We start from the raw sequence: 19,877 nt of genomic DNA, 5'->3' as shown, positions 1-19,877 counted from the left end.
TTAAGGGGGTGCGTGGGAGAAGGTCGGGGGAAAGACGAAACGGGTTTTAGTGTTGCGGAAGGCATTGGGGGAAGGGGTTATTTTTTGTTTGGTGGTTGCGGGCTTGGATGGCTGGTGCTGAGGCGTACTGCTACGGCGTAAAGCTCTGTCAGGGTCATTGGAGACTCCCTATCCATCGATCCCGGGTACGGGGCCCGTGGTAACGCGCTCAGCGCGTGATCCTGTCAGGAGTCAAAGTGGGGGAGTGGGGCCTCTGGGGTAAGGGGCGCATTTTCAATAGCGACTCTTTGTTGGTGTGACATGGTGGAGTCATTGTTGCTGTAGACGTAGTCATCATACCTTGCGTGATCGAAAAGGACTTCTGGACGACTGAGCCAGCTTGTCCGATACTTCTGCTATTTGCATGTGTTTCTCGCTAGAAATAATGTAAATGAAAATACGCCGGAGCTTTTGCAATACGCCGAGTAAAAAGTTGGTATCGTACAATACGCCTTTCGCCGGCGTAAAACGTTTTGGGATGTCGTATTACGCAGGACGGTCAAAAGTAATACGGTTGCAACCTGCGCTTCATCGTGGCGCGCTTCATTGTGGCACGTTTCATTGTGGCATGCTTACTGATTAACAACTAACTTGTGTGTTTCCTTTAAGGCGTTGCACACGAGACGTTCGTGACCTTCAAACTCGGGTAACCTTCTCAAACTTGGTTAAACATCCATATTTGTAACGTTCAAATTTGGGTAACACACAAATTTTCCGATGCAGTCCTTAGCCGAACGAGTGTCGATGCGGCATGCGACTTCGGACGCCCCCCGGACTTTCAAAGCGGATTATTAAGCTGCGTCTACTCGTGGAAGAGTACTAACTAACGGGAAAACTTAAAAAAAACTATTCTGCGCTAGTCAACGCTATGTGCGCAACGCCGCCAATCTGTTTCACCTCGACATGCGATTATGGACAGATTAAGGTCACTTCAGCGCAAACGCTTTTTGTGCAATTATGACGACTGGAGTGTGCGAAGCAATCAGATTTACATGCTCCTCAGGTGTACTAGCTGCGTAGCGTACGATAGTCAAGCCTCGTTTTCGCCTGGACAGATTCTTCCATGCGGAGCCAATGCGGCTTTGCGCCTATGCTACCGGTAAAGTACGTTATAACATTGCTGCATTTTTACGCAGGTTGAAGTGGCAATGCCGATGACATGATGTTTGGCAGACATCGTTGTGAGACAATTGACGCGCCAGCTTTATATAAAGCTTTTTATGCATTGTATATAGTTTTGGCCCCTATCAAATTTTGAAAGACTTGGCACGATTACGAAGATGATTTACGTACTTCGTCTTTAGAATCTACCAACTTCTGCTCCCCAAAAGGTACAGCAAGATCTCCACTTCAAACACTGTTCAAAGCTCATACGTAATGTCCATCAATGTGTTTTACGTACCGATTACGTTAGAGCTGATTGCCGCAGTGGGTATCTTAAAGCAGTTGTTTAAAATGGTTTGGACCTTCGTTTATTTTGCTCATGTTGATCATGTGATAGATCGAGAAAACGTGCCTTTCCCGCTCCGTTAATGGATAGTGGGCCAGGCGGGAGCTGCGGAATTTAATCATCTTCCTCCTTGTATCTCGCGTGGAGGAGTTAATAGTAGTATGGCGCTCTCGGCTGGCAATGCAGTCGGTGTGGTCCAGCGGACCTGCTCACGTTGCCTTTTCCTGATTTTTCCTCACAAGGCGCCAGCTGGCCTAGGTACAGCCCTGTACAGCATTCCCCCGCTTAACGCGCTCTCTGTCGGTCGGTGTAGGCAATTCGTGTGTATGTGTGTTTGTATGTGTGTGTGTGGATTTCTCCGTCTGTGTGTGAAGGTGGGCGCAAAATGTTGACCCAAATGTTTCGGGACGCATGTAGCACCCTAAAGCTGCATGTGCCCAAATTTTTGCATATTTTTGCGCTTCGACTTCGGGACTGCCACGCCTATTGCCTATAATCCCGGGCTGCGACTGGTGGTGGTGCAATCCGACGTTCTCTTTCCTTTCGTTCCATTTTCCTGACGTTGCGATGAGTATCATACTTAGTAAGTCGTAAACGTAGATTGACAAAACAAGGCAACACATTCCTGACTGGCTCTCATGCCGCATGATTGGGCCAGCTGGCACGTACGTCGGCTAGATTACACGTACAAGTTGTGCCTTATTAGCTGCTATTGTATCTTGTCGCCAACAGCATGTGGCACTGAATGCACTTCTTCCCTCCTATGGGTATCGCAGGGGCCCGAGGAGGGAATTTGGTACGGATGATGTTGCTGCCGGTGCTCGTCATCCTTGCTGTGGCCCCAGCAGCAGTTTACGCAATAACGGTGAAACACAGATACGACGATCCTTAACAGAACATGGACACGTGTAGAGCGGTTCACGGTTCATTTGAAACTCCACAGGACGCCCCTGGCCTATGATAACGAAGGAGCCCACACAGCTTTCAAGTCAATCGTGCCTGTTATCTTCCTGCATAACTGATTTATCAGTTTTGTTGAGTGAACGCATGGACCGTGTCAGAACCTCTCCATCCGCTAGCACCGTAATTGCGGTCCAAGATGCTGCTTTATGAATATCCGCCATCCGTGCGTGTGGTGCATGTGTGTGCAGGTCCCCATGAAGACGATTACCATTATGGAGCTGTTGTTGTCACCCAAGGACGCTCCACTACCCCCCGGTGTACTAGAGATATCGTTGGGGAATCTGAAGGGTGCAGTTTCGCTGCCAGAAAATATACAGGATATTAAATGGACTGGACGCGGCAGCGTTTTTCCTCCCTGGTTGCTAGCAGAGCACTGGAGCGAAGACCCCTTTGGGGACGACCGTTTACAGCCCGCCATGCCCGCAATGCCGGCATGGGTTTCCGATTTACCACCGTCACTGCCGCCGTTGCTGCCACTGCCGCCTTCACAACCCCAAGTGCCGCCGCCACCACCCACACCACCCTATACAGTGATGGACTCTCGTTATCTACTCCACCCCACCATCCACCTTTTGCCAAGTATGTATGTATGTATGTATGTATGTATGTATGTATGTATGTATGTATGTATGTATGTATGTATGTATGTATGTATGTATGTATGTATGTATGTATGTATGTATGTATGCACGTACGGGAGGTAGAGTGCTGTCTGTAAAATTCTTGGTGGCCGGTAGACCGTGCCGCCATGGCAACATAAATGGGGCCTTCGAGTAGATCGTATATGTCATGGCGTGGAGTTGCCCAAATCTAGATTCATGCCCTGGGTATAATGGATAAGCCTGGATTAGGTTGTCTACAGATAGTCCTCCAGTTTATAGACGTTTCAAGATTGCTAAGCGTAGTTGGCTCGTAGGGCTCATCGTTCATCAGAAAACAAAGCCCATTCACCAGGGGCATTCGGTACCTGAGCCCCAGAGCCAGAGCCGGCATCCGCGGACTTCCAGGACTGCTCGGCTGAACGTAGGGTGCCTAGCTGCCTGCCGAGCCTGTCACGTACCAGCTGACGAGCCTGTCACGTACCTGCACACGTACCAGCTGACGTACCTGCACACGTACCAGCTGACTGGATCTGCACGCCGCCCGACGCAACGATTGGCGCCGGCAGGGGTGTATGCATGCTCCTTTGTTGGCCTGATGTGCCTGTTGATCCCGCATTGCTCTTACTCTCATCACCATGCTACTCTCCTTTCCATGTCATGTCTGCTCGCTTGCTCACCTCGAACTGAACATCGGTTGTCCTGGACGTCACTGGTCGGTACAGATCAGAGCATGTCGATGAAATCCATGGGCGTGTATTCAGCATCCATACCTGTGCGCGGGCAAGAGCTATCACAGCTGGAACTCGACCTCATCAAGGTATCTGTCGGTGCAGAGCTACAGCTGGAGGACGTCACTTTTGTAGTGGGGTGTAATGAGCTTGACCTGCTCCTACAGACTTTGTGCACCAACACCCGCACATGGCCTTACGACCCAACCGGTGCTGTGACCGTAGAAGGCGGTATCATGCACATCCGCAATTTGACCTCCAGAGTGCCTGGGGAGGATAAGGACAGCACCCCGGGGGCAGGTGGCGAGGTGCGGTGGTCCAACGTCACGATAATGTGCCCGGTGGCCGATAGGCCAGCTCGTAAGGCCTGTGTGGCTCGGGCTGTGTCGAGTGGGTCGGAGCTGTATGCAGCTGCCAGGAAGGCCCTGGTGGAGGAGGAGGGAAACACGGTACTCCTGTCTATCACCGGTGACGTGGCGCTACCTACGGATGGCAGCTGGGTGACGGTGAGTGTGATGATGATCATCCAGATTTGCATATTTGTGTATTTTTCAGGTTACATAACCAGGATGTATAGTAGTTGATGATGGTGCTAGCTAGCTAGCATCTTAACCCCCGGGGGTGGGAGGGTTAAGCTCACAGTACATGGTCAAGCATCGCAAATGCTGAAGAAGTCAGTAAGGGTAGCAGCTAATGAATGAGCCGGCGCAGGCAGGGTTGAATACAAACAATTGTAAGTGTGTGTGTGTGTGTATGTGTGCCTGGTGAAGTGAGGAACCCACCCATAGCATCTGTGCTTGGTGCATCTACGTGTGTTCTGCCCTACATACCCCAATTGTTATTATTGTTCAGATTCCGCTGCGTCCGGACCAGCAACTGGTGTTGTTAGGCGACCCCACACGGCCAAGCACCAGTACCATCCAGCTGGACCTGTCTGGAATACCAGACGCGTGGAGTATTCAACAGCCGGAAAACAGCAACCCCACTGCATGCGAGGGGCCTCGACGGACTAGCCGGCCCGTTGCCTTGCTGTACGACCTGCTGCTCGTCAATTTACCCTACCCGACCGAGCCCCAAGGTCCCATGAGCCTGCTTGCTGCATCCCTGCCTTGCTTCACGGTCGTTAGGTATGTACGGTACTACTACGATAGATACGCTGTGGGCTATGGAAGGGTGGGGTACTCAGGGTACCTATGATAGCTAGGGTGGTGCCCGCGGGCTGGGAAGTGAGGTAGAGCCGTCCGATAGCAGCTGCTGCCGGCTTGGTTTCTTGCAGTAGTAGTAGTAGTACTTGTATTAGGTATTACAGCTTCTTGGTCGTAATGAAATGGTCTTTGCGCTATCGGTGTTTCAGCCAGGAGGGGTTACTGGAGCTTCAACTTCCCACCCGACCGTATTTCAGGGGGGAGAATGCAGCACGTGAAAATGAGGGCGACACTGTACGATTTCGGCAACACATTGCTTTATTGTTCGTACATCCCCGTTAAATTGCAGGGGGGTATTGTGGAGCGAGGGAGCCACGCAGCTGAGTCTCACTCGCAGCACCATTGTCGTCCCGGATAGAGAGCTGATCTTCCTCGCGGCAGCTGTAGGGCGCAATAGCAGTGATGTCTGGCCGGGGCAGCCGCAAGGCGGCTTCCTCATCACAGTCGAGAAGGTACGCAAATGTGCACCCCGTACGTGGGTACATACATTGACAAGGTGTCAAAGGCTGCCACCTACTTCCTTGTTTGGAGCTGCAAGCTGTTTGCACCCACGCACCCAGAGCACACATTATCACCAGATAGAACAGCAGATGGAAGTAAGTCGCACTTTAAAGAGGTATGCTAAGCAAGGTGTGAGTGCACATGCACCGCATGTGTGTGCGTGTGTGCATGACATGGTCGGGCGTGCAGTAAGCCCCGTGCCCTAGGACAGCTGCGCGACACGAGCTGTGAGGCCTGAGGCTCAACCAGGGGCCCTACTGCCTGCTACTGCCTTCTGCATACTTGGCCAAGGTCCTTGCGATTATGTAGCGGATACATGTGGTACGCAGTCGGCCATATAGCACGTGCTTTCGGAATATGTCTGCACCTCTCGCTCCTTGGTTGACTGCCTGACGAAATTTATGTATGCGGGGTTACCCGCGTACCCGTCTACCCGGCCCAACTGCCCAACTGTTGTGTACGACAGTCGCAGCAGCAGGTCCCGGAACCCTCGGCGACTGCTCGTGAATTCCGTGGGTCCTCGGACCCCCCGGGGCGCCTATCTGTGCAAGAGCTCAAGCTCCTGTCGGAGGTGGATTTACTGGGAAGGTTATGGCCGTGCGCAGGATAAGGGTAGAATGAATGGCCCCTGGGCCCCTTTGGGGTTCCAGGTATGGCCCCCCCCAGGTAACACCTCCAGAGGGTAACGCAACCCAAGCTGTAACACACGCACATACACACACACGAGCACGTGCGCGTGTGGATTGAACCAGGCTTGCGGGGTCACACTTACACCACGGCCCATTCAAGTGGCCTTCTTTTGCCTGAATCAATAGTGTGGCTAATGGTGTGTTGCTGCATACAATATGGGCGGATCTAGGATGGTGTTTCGGCGACTGGATAGGGTGCTGCTAGGAGCTGCGGGGTACACGGACCGTTTCCTAGCGGGTGGTCGCTGTCAAGGGATGCAGCGTGGCAATATGTTAAGGGCGGCTCTAGGGAGGGTCATCCTATCAGGTTCAGGAGCTGCCTGTCGCCGCCTGTCGTCATGCTTCTCATTATATCGCCGTACAAATGCTCGCCAACTCAGGTACTGTTGACCGACTGCGTGCTCATGTCCACAAGCAGCTACCAGCAACTGCCAGGTGCTGTACCGTTAACGCCCCAGTCATTGACGTGGTTGCCGGAGCTGTTGGAAGCAAATGATCTGGAAACCGTCAATCGCTGGGTGAGGTGGAATGGGTGAGATGGAATGGGTGAGGTGGAATGGGCATGCCAAATACTACAGAAAATACGCGCATGCACACCAAGAGACACGGTGCTGATGTTGATGTTGATGTTGATGTTAATGCCGAACACAGCCAAAGATGTCCGGAGGAGGAGACGCTGTATGTGCTGCATGTAACGCCTCTAAAGCTCACCTCGTCGTTTGCGTGATTTCGCATCTTTCACGCAAACAGCACAGTGTCGCTTGCCCGTGTTACGTGCCATTACTGCTGTCATGGCCTCGCGCAGGGCCATGGAGGCCTGGCGATATTCCCAGGACTACAGCAGGCACTCGAAGATTTGGTTTCCTGCGGTGTGCGCGACGGATACAACCCCGTCAGGCTGATTTGGAGGTGTGAGAGTGTATGTGTCTATGTGTGTACGTGTGTGTAGGTAGGTAGGTAGGTAGGTAGGTAGGTAGGTAGGTAGGTAGGTAGGTAGGTAGGTAGGTAGGTAGGTAGGTAGGTAGGTAGGTAGGTAGGTAGGTAGGTAGGTAGGTAGGTAGGTAGGTTAATGCGCGTGTGGCACAAAGAAACACACACAGCTTCGTCCAACACGAGGCCATGTGCACGCACATAACATAGAGTCATCCTGAAACTGCTCATCTTTGCCCTCCATCGACGCCGTCGCGTGGTCGTCTGCTTTGCACACATGTCCCCGGAGTTCTCGGTGAAGCTCTAGAACAAGCAAAACTTCTTACCACCGGTGTTTTGTATGTGCGGATGGATGCGTGTGTGGTATATGGTCGGGGGTGCGTAAACCTCTTACCACCTGAAAAGAGTTCATTCACTGCAGGCGCGCGTTTCTGTATTGTCTGGAAAAGGTGTCACTTGTCGTTAGTGCGAATAGATTCTTCCGATGTTACATTCCACCCACTTTGTAGTAGTCTGACTGACCGTTTGTTCAGTGCCTCGTGTTCGGGTGGGTGCACCCCTCCTGCACGGGCCCCCTGCCTTGCTCATCGTGTTGTTAAGATGGTAAAGTTGCGCAAACTGTTATACTACCATACTATACTACTACACCATACTACTACACTATACTACTACACTACTTTCTTTGAGCGCTTCGCACTACCCAACCCATCTTCCGTCGCTCATCACTCCCCCCCTTGACAGACAAGACGACACCAGCATCCCACAGCTGGATGCCATCTGCAACTCCACCGCGATCATGCCCGCGGCCGCCAGCACGACCGTGCGGGGACCCGCGGCCGACACCTGCATCGTGGATGGTTCTTCCTCCGCCAGCAGCGTCACCACCCGCCAGGGGATGACGACGACGCGGCAGAAGGAACGAGGTCCACGACGACATGCGTTCTCTGATCTACAGGTACGCACCGGCTTAGAGCCATATATCTACACGCACTTCTTGGTCTGGCTAGCTACGGCGGCACGGAGAGGGGAAGCCAATGGTGTGTCGATGTAGTAGCTGTCGTCTAGTGAAACGGCTTACACATCTCCTATGAATACGCGCTAAGGCGTTCAGCAAGCCATATCTTGAGGGGCCCTGTAGCGGCTAGCTGCTACAGGCGGTGCGGCTTTCTTCCAGGACGGGGTCAGTCACGACCGTGGCCGTGACCGTGACCGCGGGGGGGAGGAGGAACCATTTGCTTTGCTGTTGCAGCTATATTCAGCCGCCTAGGGTCCATGTGGAGCTGGGGTAGATGCGGCATGCATCACACGGCGACGACCACCGCTTCAGTTGTATGTATGTCGATGAGGAGGACACGCGCGACATCAGTCATTTGCCACCCAGCCAGCAGCCAAAAAATGATGCTACGTCAGCGCCACTTACTCATGCTCTCGAGCCTTTCCTCGCTAATGCATGGCCCACAAGCAGTTGCTGGCCCGGTGCCGTCGCGCTGGTCGCTTGAACTCCGTCTGTAGGGTTTTGTATCGTCTGTATATTGTGGCCCGGCATATTAGGCAGTACCCGTCCCTAGCTATCATACTTAGGCACAATTTACAGACCATAAAATTTACAAACGTCTACATAGTGACGGCCCGCTGTGTGTGCCCTATCGGTGCTCGACTGCTCCAGGGTGCCGTGAGCCGCATCGCACTTGCTCGTCCCATCACCCTCCGGAACCTGGTGTTGTACAATCTGGCGCCCGGTGGCGCATACCCGGTAGCTGTAACGGCGCAGCAGGAGGGGTCGTCGCTCCCTTCACTGCGCCCCTCCGATGTGGCCTGGGCAAATAGCGCTTTACCCCTATGGTTCTTCGAATTCGTCAGGTAGGTACGGATGCATGCACTTCATCTAGTACGTATACCGACGAGGTGGGAGCGCACTACTGGCATGTATGCGACAGCCTCTAGAAGCCTGGATGGGGTCATCGCCGCCAGCTGAGAACGGGAAGCCCAATCAGTGCTCGTTGTCCGCCATCTGGACGTGACATCAGACAATGATTGCTACAGCCCACTAGTAGAAGGTGGCCAGCTGAGCATACATGGGGCTCTCTTGTATGTCGATGATGACCATGTATCGAGATCTTGTGCACTTACCGTGTATGGGTTTCGGCTCCGAATCCCCCCACCAGCCATGTGTTGTAGAGTCATCATCACTTCCTCCTCGTCTACACGCTCTGCATCGCCCTGTGTGGGCTGCAGGTCCACGGAGGCGGATGTCAGTTGCCAGCTGACAGAGGAAAACTACAGCAAAATTGCGACTAAATCAACGGATGTGCACACGGCAGCTGCGGCAAACTTTACCGACAACAACAACCTCCTGCAGCAGCAGCACACGACCAGCTGCCCTCTGATATTTCTGGAGAACGTGACGCTCGTTGTTCCGGAGCCTGAGTGGCAGGCCTTGGTGGCTGCCGTACTGATGGTGCATTACCCAGAGGTCTTTTGGCAGAAAGCTGCGCCTGCGGGTCGTGAACCCACCAGCAGTGACCAGGGGGCTGCAGGAGCTGCGGGGGACTCCTCCACTCCGACAACCCTAAAAAGCAAGCTGGCTGAGAGTGGTGTTGCGTCAACCCTTGTTGGCAGCGTCGAAGACACTATAGCGAGTATCGGAGGTGAGCTGTGCCAGCAAAGGCACGTGGCGCGGCACCGGCGGTGCCTAAACCTACTGCGGCAGCTGTGTTTTTCCCATGTAATGGCGTCCATGGCGACCTTTCTGCATTTGAAGCAAGGACAGCTTGCGCCTCCAGGCAAGCCGACTCATGCATCTATACCCAGCAGCATATACAACCCCAGCACCCTCCATCCGGCACCCCCCGCTATCCCACCCGCTCCAGCCATCGTTCCGTTATTATTGCCGCCAATCCCGCCTTCAACCCAACCCGCAATCCCACGTCACCACAAACACCGCCTCCATGCACCCGCACACTTGCTTTCAGTGCCCCCTCTGTATGTATGGATGCATGCATGCTTCCATCCCTACCCAACAGCACCTGCAAACCACATCCCCACTTCCCGCGCCACCGGGGGACCACCGACCGTGGACCCGCCGGTCACACCGCCGGGCCCCCTGCCGTTGTTGTCCGCAGGCCTTCCAGGGTCGCCATCTCCGCCATCACCCCCGCATTCACCGCCGTCTTCTCCCGACAACGCTGACACAACACGGGCAGCGCTACTGGGTTTTGCCACCGCCTCTCAGGTGAGGGGAACAGTACCCAAGCATGTGCATTTGCTAGTTCTTATCTGAGATCCTGCCGGACTAGCTTTATGCGCCAGAGCAAAACTCCCTTGCAAGTGTGCAACCATACCGCTGTAGCTAGAGCTGTACGTATTCGGCTAGCTTCTCCCAGTCGACGGCGACACGAATACTGTTTGCAACAGTACTTTTGTGTCTATTTGTCTACATGCCAATGGAGTGCTGTAAAGCAGGTTAAAAGCCATCATCATGATACGTACCGTACGCCAAGGCAACAGAGTTGTCTTAACGTAGCCTGATCATATGTGTGTGTATGACGGCGTTGGCTGGCTTGCATGCGGCCAATAATGTACCCTATGCACAACAGGGGTCCCCCAATACAATACTTAGGGTTTTGGGGGTGGCCCCCCATCTTGTGGACGGTCTAGGACGTGATAAAATCAACTTGCGAGCTAACCAGGAACTAAGTTGAGGCGCCGTTGATCCGCTAGATTTAGTTGGATGCTGGTGGTGAGTTGCCGAACCCAAAGAGTACACTCTGAAGTCGGATGGGGTGAATGGATTAGGGTGCCCCTCTAGCAGGGGAAAGGAGGCCACTGGTAAAGCTTAACCACCCTGTAACAACAACTACTTATGTATGTAGGTGCTGTCGTACAACCACAGCTCAGGCGAGCTGGTACTGAAGGTTGCTCGTCATTATGGCTGGATCGGCAGCACCGTCACGATCACGCACAAGCTGCCTGCTGACGCGCCGGACAGCGCCAAGCTCCTGACGTATCCCAACCTCTCCTTTCCACACCAGGATGATGACGACGATTTTAAGCTCGCAGGTAGGGACAGAAAGAAACTGCGGTTAGCTGCAAAACAATAAACCAAACGAAACCCCCACGTATTCGCACGTGCAGCAGCAGCATGCCTACCTGGAAGCGAGCTCGCTCTCCGGGTTTTGGCAGCCAGCAGGGTGCGGTACACCCGCCATTCTGCATGTAGTGTAGCCGCACACACCCTAAACACACACAACCGCACACACAACACACACACACACACACAACACACGTACACGCACACACAACACACGTACACGCACACAACACACACAACACACACGCACAACACCACTCACACGCACACACATCACGCACAGTTCGGGCTTTACGTAACTATGCAGTCATATACACAGAGGGTTTGGCACCACTGGTAAGGCGCGACCATTGCCCCCGGGAGATCCCGGGATCGATACCCGTTAGGGTCAAAGTCCTTCCGATGGTGGAAGGCATTGCGCCCCTAGTTGATGGACGGTGGTGACCTGGGATAAAGTTAACCTGCGAGCCGACCAGGAACGGAGTTGGGCCGCTGTCGACCCGGCAGATTCCGTTGGATGCTGGTGGTGGGTGCGGAACCTGAGCGATCCACTGAGAAGTTGACTAGGGTGACTGGATGAGGGTGCCCCGAAATACCGGGGAAGGCAGGGTTTCGCAGGGTAGCTGCCACGGGCGAAGATACACCCCCCTGTTTCACACATCATACACAACCTACCTAGCTCATAGCTAGGATACTACTACACAACGTAATTACATCGGTTCCATTGACTGCCACGGGCAACTGGTCGTACATGTGTCCCTAGGTACTGGCAGCAGGTTTATATTTGCATTACGTGTCAACACATGCAATCACATAGCATTAAGGTATGGACGCCTTGTCCTGGCTGGCCGCTGACGAGGCCTATCGGGTTCCATATGCTCCGGCACATTGCGCTTTATTAGCATTGTATTCTGACCAAGTACTTACGTGCAGTACTGTCCGGCTACACGAACTATACACACAGGCGTGGACATCGACTTGTGGATCGAATCTTCCCCGAGCCAACCGCCGCCAGCTGGGGGAACCCCGCCATATTCGCCCCTCGCAGCCAAGACCCGGATTGACCAAGACCCGGATTCCAGCACCAAGGAACGAGCGGTGGGGAGTGTTCAGGGCCCATCGAGTAGTGGTGATGCAACCCCGCCGGTGGCGGCTGGTGCACCACCGCAGTTGTGGATTGCCGTGTCCCATCCGGACGGCCCCCACGCCACCAGCTTAAACCGCCGGCCATCCTGGCTGGTTCCTGTAGCGGTATCGATGTCTGTTTTTGGAAGCATCCTGGTTGTCGTCAGCTTAATAGCTGGCATTGGACTTCTGTCGTCCCAGCAGCGACAGAGTTGTTGCGACCCGAGTGCCCGTGATAACACGGGATCAACGAGCAGCCATAAGAGGAGATATCTCCATGCATACCATCGATGGTATGCTCATTTCCTGAACGGCGTAGCGGCATTGTGTGGAACGGCGGCGGCTGCCCGGCAGCGGAGACAACAGCAGCAGCAGCAGCAGCAGCGAAAGCCCGAGATAGTGGTAGTAACTTGTAACGGCCGCAGCATTACTACTGCGAATGCTGCTACTGCAGGAGGTGCAGCGGCTGCGGATTGTAGAGGCTGCTCACCATCATCAGCGGCATCAGCGGAACATCGTCAGCAGGATTCACTTTCAAGCACGGCTTTCGGTATGATGCCCACACCTGCGGCCGGCACTGACGCATCGTCTGCCAATGCAAACTCAAGAGGCGGTACCACCACCACAGCTGAGGTGCGTGCAAGGACAGCAGCGGACAGGATCATGAGCATGCTTTACCTAGCTGTTGATTGCCTTTTCGACACGTTGCGTCGCTCGAGCTGTTTCTGCTCCTCTGGTAATTGATGATCACGAGCTTATTGGGGTTGCTGGCACGGTCTTCTATATTTCAACGGTCGGATTCTTGCTCGTGATCCATGATGAAGCATGCATGCTTTGCCCCTAATCCTAGTCATGAGGGTTGGAATCGAGGCCATGGATTTGCTTATTTGTGCACCCAATACACCGTCAGCAGCAGAGGCTTGTTTGCTACTAGTAGTCTCGCAAGATGCCCTGAGACCGCAGGCTAAAGGAAGGGGGTGGATGTATGTACTGAAAATCTTGCGTACTGTATTCTAAGCAATTGCATGGACATAGCGCGCTGTACCAGCAAAGCGCTATGGTAAACCTTACCTCATGGCTGTATGTATGTATATTTGTATGTATGTTTCATTCCTGATGCTGCAGGCCAACCGAGCCGCCATGGCCCAAGCTCTGTTGGAGAGACGAACGGCACTGCTGCTGGCCGCTTCCAGTGGTGCAGCACCGACTGCTGCTGGCAGCAGGCTTAGAGCTGAGCTGAAATCAAAATGTAATACCAACGGTTGCGACGGCAGCAGCGGTGATTGTGGTAGTGGCTACGGCAGCCAAGGCAGCCAAAACCCGCAGTACGGCAGTCGTACGGCAGTCTCAGCAGTACAACCTTATTTGGATCACCAACAGGTGTTCTTGATGGAGCTAAATGTAGGTCTATATCTGCTGGGGCCAATGGGTGTAAGAAGGGATCAGCTCCCCTGGCATCTCCCTGAGTACTCTTTGCCTGGTGTTACAATGGGCAAGGTAGAGCTGCTGGCGAGATGGCATCAGTTCCGGGCTGGGGATCCGTTCCTCCGCGCACACAAGGAATGCGACAAGGGCATTTCGCAAGATGTGCCTGTACACATAATGCCCAACGGCCGCCTTCTTACCTTTGTGTGATGTCTTTTTCTGGTGTACATGCCCTTGGTCCGGACCCGACTAAGAACAATGGCTTGCTCTTGCATTTGCCCACCCACATGAGCACGATCGACTTACGTTTTGTACACACTCCGTCGGCGCACGCACAACAACACTAATATTTCATTTACGTGCCAACGGACATCACCCCGTGGTCTGTATGCATGTTGTCGGTTTTGCATCTTGCATAGTATTAATCCCTTGTATGTGTGTGAGAGCGGAGTAATGTGAAACATGCACGACACGTGCACGTGCATGTGTGCATTTTGATGACCTTGCTGACCATCTGCCATTCGCTTCCTACCTACCTACCCTCAAGCACATATCCCCGTAAAACTTACGCCTGCCGCTGGCACGTATGTACGACGACACGCTAAACCCAAACCTCAGGCCTACTACAACGACAAAATCGGCAACTTACGCTCGGGCTCATCACATGACCACCAGGCGGTCGATGAGGTTTGGAAAGTTGACAGCAGCAAGTCCTCGGCCGCGCTGGTGGTGCCTAGGCGCCACCGCGGCCCTCGGAGTATGTCCGACGCGATAAAGGCGATTCACGTAAGGCCTGAATCGTCTTGTGGACGCCTATCGATCAGCAACCTTGCTTTGTACTGCGTCACTACGCAACCCTTGAAGAGAGAGAGAGAGAGAGAGTGTGTGTGTGTGTGTGTGTGTGTTGACCGTAGATAGCTCGATGGGCTCGGTGCCTGAGCGCGACGTGTTTGCGGGTCTCCCAGACCTCCGAGGCAAAACCTGGACACAGCGTTAGGGGCCTTCCGCCGTAATAGTATCACCACCATCATCACCATCATCGTCACCACCATCATCGTCATCATCACCATCATCATCGTCACCATCATCGTCACCATCATCACCATCATCATCATCATCATCATCATCATCATCATCATCATCATCATCATCATCATCATCATCATCATCATCATCATCATCATCATCATCATCATCATCATCATCATCATCATCATCATCATCATCATCATCACCATCATCATCACCATCATCACTATCATCGTTCCTTGCCGGCCAATGTACGCCTTCTGCGCTTTTCCCAGGCTGAACTCAGAGATGCTGAGCTTCGACTGGATTACGTGATTGGCAGCGGTGCTTCAGGGGCGGTGTACAGCGGCGTATGGCGGGGCCTGCCTGTGGCGGTCAAGACACGTGTAGTGGTGACCGATCTGCATGAGGCCAAGGAGGGTAGGGTGAGGCAGCAGGCGGCGGCGGTGTTGGAGGCCGCCATCTCGCTCAGCATGTCGCACCCCAACGTCGTGGGTACGTAACGAAGTTGGTTGTGTCCCTTTCTGTTCAGTTTATTTTGTTTCAGCAAGAGGGACAAAGCTTGATGTGTGTAATTGGTCCTACACACATCCCTATAAATGTACGGCCTCTTGGAGGTCCGCATAGGGCCCTCCCCGCTGTGTGCGGATGGTTGTCGGTTTGAGAAGGAACAGCTAGCGGCATAGGAGCACCGTTCGTCAGGGAGCAGCTTTACTTGGAGATACATGCATGATTGTCCGTACCTATGTATACACATATGCATGTGGCATTGCATTTATCATTTGCACTCGATCCTCTCTTTCTGATCCACTGATATCTTATTACTCCCATCATCATGCAGTGACATACTCGTACGACGTGAAACCGCTCGTACACGCGCCTTCAGAGGCGGACGATGGCACCGGCACGCAGCAGTCTGGCAGCGATGATGCAGCCGCCGGCGCCGCCGCCGGCGCCGCCGCCGCCGCCGCCGCCGCCGGCAGCAGCCGAGATGCTGCTGAACGGTGTGCGGCGCAGCTTGGAACATGTGACGTCATGAAGCTATATATCGTACAGGAGTACTGCAACGGTGGCACGTTACGGAAGGCCCTCAGTAAGCAAAGACCCATCGGAACATCACGTACTAGGACGACTATCACATCTTGTAGGACAGTTTGCGCATTATTTCTACCTATTTGGAAAGAGGGTGACGATCTTGCCTGGCAGTAAATCTTGTGGATTACCTAATTAGATACTTTATAAAGTACCGATACACATATCGGCGCTTTAGGTGAGTGGGCCCGAAAAAATAATGATGTCCAGTATAAGCTAGGGATTACGTACTGCGTTGTTGGTCCAACAACTCCGTCCAGCATCTGCAGCGCCGCATATTTGTATTATTTGCACATACATACACACATACACACATACATATATACGTACATACATATTGCCCTATATCCTGCATCCTGGTGCCGCAGTCCAACAAGAACCCCAATAATGATGACCATCCCCCCCCCACATCGCAGACCAGGGCATGGCGGGGTGCGTGCGAGCCGGGGGCTGCGCACGTATGTTGGCTGTCCGTCTGGCGCTTGATGTTGCGGGAGGAATGGCACACATCCACAGCTGCCGAATTGTACACGGCGACCTCAAGCCCGGTGCGTGCGTGCGTGCGTGCGTGTGTGCGTGCAACCATTAGTGCCAGAGCGTGACGGCAACAGTGTGCTATCGAAGGGTACCAGAACAAACTTTATTTGCTGGGACAGATCGGGGGGCCGAGTAATCAGCAGGTGCTGCGGATTTGATATACTGTACGGTGGGTTATTCATTACATGTACGTGTATGAATGTATGTATGTATACAATAGCATCCCTAACGGTCTGCTAGCAGTAGACGCGGCCCCTGAGCATACGATCAGTTATGCATCGAGGTACAGGTGATGATGGCACGCAGTGTTTGCCTGCCGTCTGTGTTCGGCTTACATTCGATAGCGGCCCATTTGCCCACGTTCACCTGCAGCCGATATCCAGGACGGTGTTTTTTGCCTGCTGGTTTCACAAAGCTCACATTTTCGGGTCGTACGTCTGCATACATCTTTATATACTTCACGTGTTCATGGACACGTGCAAGCATATGCACATAAATACATATCGAGGGGATTCGTGCGAAACTTAGTGTTTGACATTAGCACACGGCAGGTAAGCCTACAACCACGACACATATTGTGTGCGTGTGCGCGCGCGTATCGTTTACCTTACCTGGTTGTGTGTGCGTCAGAGCCGTACAGGCCGACCTGTATATCTGCCCAATACGGCCCGACGGGGGCTCTAAGGTCTACGTAGATGGGCACGAACTATAGAAGAAGAAAAGGAAAGCAACCTCCCACACGAAAGCAAATGTAGGCGGGATGGTTAACATCCTAAGGAGATATCAAAATTCGGTGGAACAGTGTCAGACCGCCACCACTATAGTTCGTGATGGAAATAATGAAAAGGAAAGATTATTCCAGGCCCTGAACCCCGGAGTGTGATAAGGGGGATCTAGCGGTGTACGGCGGGTTGGGTATTGCTGTTCGCCACCAGCGTATATTTTGCTCTCGCAGGTCCGTCCCTGCCGCCCCTATCCGTGTTGCCAGCCTCCCAAAACCGGCCCCTGGCGTGATGTTGTTCCAACCCGCCGGGGCGCGCCCCTCTAAAGCGAACCACGTCCGCCTTCCTGCTTGCTCTGATGTATTGTCCGCAAACCGGCTTCAGAGAATGTGCTGCTGACGTTGACGAGCCTGCGACCCGACTCAAGGAGCCGAACGGACTTCGCTTCTCTGACATCAGCATCGGCATTAGCGACAGCAGGCGGTGGGAAGGCTGCTGTTGGACTCAGCGCCCCGGCAATACCTGTTGACAGCAGCACTTCGAGCGGCTCGGCAGTGGCGGCCTCGCTGCCTGTCCCCGTGTCCGCCAAGGTGGCGGATTTCGGTCTGAGCACCCGCCTAGCTGAGGGAGCCACACACGTCTCTGGATGCTTCCAAGGCACTACCACGTACCTAGCCCCGGAGGTGGGTACGTATGCAGTGATCGACACTAGGATGGACTCGAGTACGCATTAGCATCCGTACATCCCGTGCTCCCGTGGGCCATCCGCCAGGTTCTTGTTGTCCGTAATTTGTCCAACTTCCACGCACTATCTTCCCTTTCGTCCACCTACCGTTCAAATCTATATCCAGCATGCGTCAACTGTGGACGCCTGCGCTTGCATATTACCATAGCACGAACAACTGCTATTATTTATTCCAAATCCATACACTTGCGTGGGTTCGCTCGTTTGTCAGTTTGTCAGTCTGTCCGTCTGTTCTTCACCCATGTTTATACCCGTCAGGTGGTCGGCAAGGGCCAACTCTCACCCGGAGCCGACATCTGGGCGTTTGGACTGATCCTTGTGGAGCTCTATTACGGCTGCTCGTTCCAAGACGTGGAAACCGCTTACTCAGCCGCCGCCCCGATGGGCTCCTCCTCCGAGAACTACGCCGTCGACTACTCCTTGGGGACGAAGTCGCATGCACAGGCATTTCTCGAGGTACCGTCCTCATCAAGGCACCGGATGGTATTATACATTTTAGCAACGGGCCTCTGAACGTAGCGAAAAGTGTATTGAAGTGAATTAATTTAGATACTGTTCGGATTTTGTTCCCGTATTATGGTAGGGCGGGGTAAAGAGGAAACTCCTTGTCAATTGCCTAGGGCCATGTGATGAAAAAACGCTGTATGGGTGTTGTTTTTCCACCGCCCCTGCTTGCCATGCTGCTGCGTAGCATGTAAGCAATATACCTGCAAGGCATATTTATACGATATTTATACGATCCCTTGTTTGCTGCCATCGCGTATGTACGGGTGTTTCGTGTTGTTTGTCCATTCCCGCCTGCCTCGCTCGCTGACTTGGTGCTGCATGCATACAGGACATTTTAGCGTCCATGGCTGACCGCTCCTACGCGGCACTTGCGGAGGGGTGCCTGGCAGCGCCCCCCCAGGAGCGGCCCAGCTTCAGAGAGCTGGCAGCCGCGCTGCGGACCTTGGCGGAGGAACAGCAGCAGCAGCAGTGACCAGCACGGGGAGCCCACGTCATCATCGCTGCGCGTTGATCAAGGATGATGATGTGTCTGTGTGTGTGTGTGCGTGTGTGTGTGTGTGTGTGTGTGTGTGTGTGTGTGTGTGTGTGTATGTGTGTGTGTGTGTGTGTTACATGGTTGGGGGTGCGTGACCCCATACCTGTAAGACTACCCATACGAGCCGAAGGCCCAAGGATCTTGTAGTATTCAGTACCTGCTGAGCATTTTCATAATCACTGCACCATAGACCTGCCAATAATTTAACAAAATGTATGCACGCAAGAATTTGTGCACATATGCATATTAAAGGATCTTACTAATACCCTTTTCATATTCATTGCCATACGTCTAATAAATTGAATTGTTGTCTCTTCTTGAGTTCTTGTCTCTCAGCTCGTGTGGTAGCTGGCCGCTGAAAATTAAGGCCTCTTAAGATGCTGGCAGAGCGCCTTAGCGCGTATTCATAGACGATATGTGTGCCGTACTATCTGCAGCTACTACAGGTCGTCCTCCGGTTCGTAGTTGTCCAAGATCCGTTGGTTGAACCTGGTGGGTTATCGCGCAAGGAAGGCCCAGTCTTGCATCGGTGGATAAAGGCCGTAGCGCCATACAGGCCAGCCCCCGGTCGAACACCTACCAGTCATAGCGCGATATTGCACAGTTTTAATGCCGTTCACCTGCTTAGTACATTCAAGGCAGACCTATGTTTGCACTGATGTCACGTTTAGTCGTTTCATGCCAAGCATCCTCATGTGAAGGAGCAGTCATAGAACGACATAGAACGACAGTAGTAGCCACGACGGACATAGTCAGCCATTTATGCAATGTTTAAAGTTAGTTGACGAACTTTCGGGCCTCGTGTTTGATCTTGTCGCGATCTGTCGTGATCTTGTCGTGATCTGTCGTGATCTTGTCGCGATCTTGTCGTGTCGGAGCTGGCGGAGCTAGGACTCAGGTGTACGGCGTGTGATGTTGTTAAGCGGAACAGTTTATTACAAGTTACAAGTTATATGTGTGTTT

At 53.2% G+C, this 19,877-nt stretch overlaps 1 protein-coding gene across 1 annotated transcript; it reads left to right on the top strand.

Moving 5' to 3' along the window:
* Window positions 1–1,827: 1,827 nt before the first annotated feature.
* Window positions 1,828–18,851, top strand: VOLCADRAFT_98095 (uncharacterized protein; the record flags this gene model as incomplete). The annotated part of the gene is made up of 22 exons (XM_002957026.1): window positions 1,828–1,863; window positions 2,641–2,740; window positions 3,777–4,288; window positions 4,635–4,909; window positions 5,277–5,439; window positions 5,548–5,583; window positions 5,955–6,059; window positions 6,558–6,695; window positions 6,983–7,086; window positions 7,849–8,062; window positions 8,774–8,967; window positions 9,343–9,755; window positions 10,230–10,339; window positions 10,980–11,166; window positions 12,162–12,295; window positions 14,366–14,533; window positions 15,052–15,271; window positions 15,618–15,869; window positions 16,285–16,416; window positions 17,512–17,810; window positions 18,131–18,328; window positions 18,708–18,851. 22 exons carry the CDS (start codon window positions 1,828–1,830, stop codon window positions 18,849–18,851), a joined length of 4,134 nt encoding a protein of 1,377 aa, XP_002957072.1.
* Window positions 18,852–19,877: the final 1,026 nt, after the last annotated feature.

Source organism: Volvox carteri (genome assembly GCF_000143455.1).
Source record: "Volvox carteri f. nagariensis unplaced genomic scaffold VOLCAscaffold_68, whole genome shotgun sequence".
Lineage (NCBI taxonomy): Eukaryota > Viridiplantae > Chlorophyta > Chlorophyceae > Chlamydomonadales > Volvocaceae > Volvox > Volvox carteri.
This window is presented reverse-complemented; position numbering and strand designations above follow the sequence as displayed.